Source organism: Tupaia chinensis, unplaced genomic scaffold (assembly GCF_000334495.1).
Source record: "Tupaia chinensis unplaced genomic scaffold, TupChi_1.0 Scaffold000356_2, whole genome shotgun sequence".
In the NCBI taxonomy this organism is placed as follows: domain Eukaryota; kingdom Metazoa; phylum Chordata; class Mammalia; order Scandentia; family Tupaiidae; genus Tupaia; species Tupaia belangeri.
Genome location: NW_006159852.1, coordinates 333,364 through 336,442, shown reverse-complemented (window position 1 = coordinate 336,442; position 3,079 = coordinate 333,364). Strand labels below are relative to the sequence as shown.

Genomic DNA, 3,079 nt, shown 5'->3' with positions numbered 1-3,079 from the left:
GGATCTTGGGCACGCACGCACACGCGCCGGGTGTGAGTTTTAAGCCACCGGGTCCAGGACGCAAACCGCGGTCGACTACGTGGGAGTCCAGCGACATAGCCATTACGCTAACTGCTGGTCCCACTTAGTTTTTTTTTTTTTGAGTATTTTTGCTATAGGGCATGGACCAGAAAGAGAGAAAGAGACAGAGAGACAGAAAGCAAGAAATCACTGCCAAGGGGGGATGGCCACGTTGTAATCCCTTCTCCATTCTCCTCTCGGGATCTTGGGCACACACGCACACATGCCTGGCATGAGTTTAAGCCTCCGGGTCTGGGACTCAAACTGCATTCGACTACATGGGAGTGCAGCAATGTAGCCGTTACACCAACTGCTGGTCTCCTCCCTTAGTTTTCTATTAGGAAAAGTTTGTATCCATTCGTTTTACTTTTGCTTTTTTATACTAGAGGGGGTGCTTGCCAGAGACAGGATGAGGAGCATGTACCCCATGGGGGATGACCACACCACTGTCCCTTCTCCATTTCCCCCTCCTGTTGGGATTCTTTGCACGCATGCGAGGTCTTTTTCGAGCTGCCGAGGCTGGGATTCAAACTGCAGTTGGGCACGTGGGAGTGGGCTCTTCTTTTTTGTTTCGGGGGAGCTGGCTCTTCCAGCCGCTGGGCGCCGTGGCCAGGCCTACGTCTGTCTTCAGTTGGGGACGCAGGACACTTGACTGTCGGTTAAGGCCAGCTTTCAGATCAGCTCCTGGAGCCAGTCATGGGCCTCAGGCGATGCACAGCCTGGCCAGACCCCACCCTGCTGTCCTGCCGCAGGTGGTGGGTTGGCAACGGCACGTCCACCCACACTGTCCGCTGGCCGTACCTGGGCCCGGGAAACAGCTGGCTCCCTCTGGGGAGCTCGGCGTTGCCTCCCAGTCCTCAGCGAGGCCACACGTGGGGAGACCAGCTTCCAGACGGGAGGGTCGGGGCCCCGGCACCCCGTGCGACCAGCGCCTCGTCCCCAGGTGGAGGAGAAGATCAAGCAGACCCACCGCAAGTACCTGCTGCAGGAGCAGCTGAAGATAATCAAGAAGGAGCTGGGGCTGGAGAAGGAGGACAAGGACGCCATCGAGGAGAAGTTCCGCGAGCGGCTGAAGGGACTGGTGGTCCCCAAGCACGTCATGGACGTGGTGGACGAGGAGCTGAGCAAGCTGGGGCTGCTGGACAACCACTCCTCGGAGTTCAAGTGAGCACGCCCATGCCGGCCGCCGGTCACGGTGCTCCCGGGAAGAACCCGCCTCCGTCACCGCAGACTGGTTCTGACAACAGAGGAAAGGGAGCTTGCTTTTTCTTCTGCCAGAGGGCACGTGTGATCAGCAGAGATGTGGGGAGAGACAGCCCCCTCTCCATTCTCTTGAGGTTTGGGGTGCGCATGCGCCTGTGTCCCACACATTTCACGAGCTGCCCAGGCCAGGCCTTGACCTGCAGTCAGCCATGTGGGAGCCAGCTCCCTTAACCACATGGCCAGCCCGTGGGGCATTTCTGGCAGGGTTTCTCTGAGTCGTAACCCTCCTGCCTGAGCCCCTCACTGAGCTAGGTCACGAACACCCAGTGTGGGTGGCTGGAAACAGGCCTCCATGGTGGCTGACCGCCCCTTGGTGCTGAGGCTCGTCTACCCTATTGGAGCTGAGCCGTTTACAGAGACCTCCGGGCCCAGGGAGGTTAGGGCACCCACCAGGGCCTTGAGCCCGTCAAGAGCCCAGGGACTGGCTCTGTGCCAGTGCTTCTGACTCGGCCGTCGCCCCAAGGCCACCCTGGCTGTCCTGGCCGCTGCCTCTCTGTTCTGAGGGTCACCCAGGAAGTGATGACATGACCGTATCTCTCTGTGGCCCTGGCCTTGCCCTGTCGGTTTCCCGTGGGCACAGCTCAGTCGGCTCTGCATTCCAGAGAGTGGGGTGCCCACGTCCAGCCTGCTGGACACCAGCTAGGATGGGGGCCCTTGCCATGTGCTGGCAGCCGGGTCCCCCGGGGCCAGGAAGCAAGCATTGTGCCCAGGTGGCTGCTGGGCAGGGGGAGGCCCTGGGGTCTGGAGAGCACGTGGGCAAGGCTGGCCAGGCCCTGAAGGCTCTTACAGGGAGGGTCCATCCAGCAGCCCTGGATTTCCGCCTTCTGGCTGCCGGGTCCGTCCTCTGCTGGCTCAGCACATCCGGGGCCGGGGGTGGTTCTGTGGCGAGATCTCACGTGGCCCTCTGTGCTTTGAATCCCAGCCCTATCTGCTTGGAAAACACCAGACACGGGGCGACCTGAGTCCCAATAGAGAGGGGCTTGCAGCGTGGCCGTGCTCCACTGGGGGCGCCCCCACTCTCGGTTCTCTGTCTCTGCTGAGCATGCGCACGCTCTGGCAGGATAAAAGCCGTGCGTGTGCAGGGGTCCCCGCGGGGATCCCAGGGAGGGTGGTTCCCCGGGGCCTCAGTCGAACTTCTGTGCCCATAGCCAGTCTCACTCAGCGTGGTGTTTGTGCAGGCTGTGGGGCAGGGGCCCTGCGGGCATGGTGAGGCAGGGCCGCACCCCGCTTCGGAGCCAGTAGTGCGGTGTCTTCAGGCTTCGTTCCCATCTCTGGGCCCTCACCTTTATTGCAGAGGCTGTTCGTGGGAGGGGCCAGCCACAGGGTCTGGGGACTAGGCAGCCATTGTGGGGCCATTCTGCCCCTTGGTTTTGAGGCCATTCTGCTGGGTCAGACATTGCCCGAGAGGTAACCCTGCCTCTGAGCCTGGCACGCCCTGTTCTCCAGAGGGCCCTGGCCACAGTGGCCTTCAAGGCCAGGGATGGCCCCTCACGGTCGCGACACCAGCTCGGGCTTGTCGGGCCGCTATCTGCGCTTTGCCAGGCGTCACCCCGCGGTGCTGGCGGCGGTGTCCCCACCAGCTCTGGGTAGAGCTCAGCCTGCTCTGTGGCATTGCCCACGCAGCCTACGTGTGAGGGGGACGAGAGGGTCTGGCCCTCCACTGTTGGGACAAGTGTCGGGCACCCCTTAAGCCCTCCCCACGCTGTGCGTGCTTCGCCTACCACAGGGTGCCCGGTGGACAACGGCGTGGTCTCGG

The 3,079-nt window shown here is 62.1% G+C and overlaps 1 protein-coding gene across 1 annotated transcript in view; it reads left to right on the top strand.

The window, feature by feature from the left end:
- The window catches only part of LONP1 (lon peptidase 1, mitochondrial), a gene marked incomplete at its 5' end in the record, with an annotated part of 21,463 nt that overhangs the window by 9,599 nt on the left and 8,785 nt on the right, over positions 1-3,079 (top strand). Inside the window, 1 exon segment of the mRNA XM_014589450.1 lies at positions 1,004-1,224. Coding sequence (XP_014444936.1) covers positions 1,004-1,224 — 221 coding nt within the window.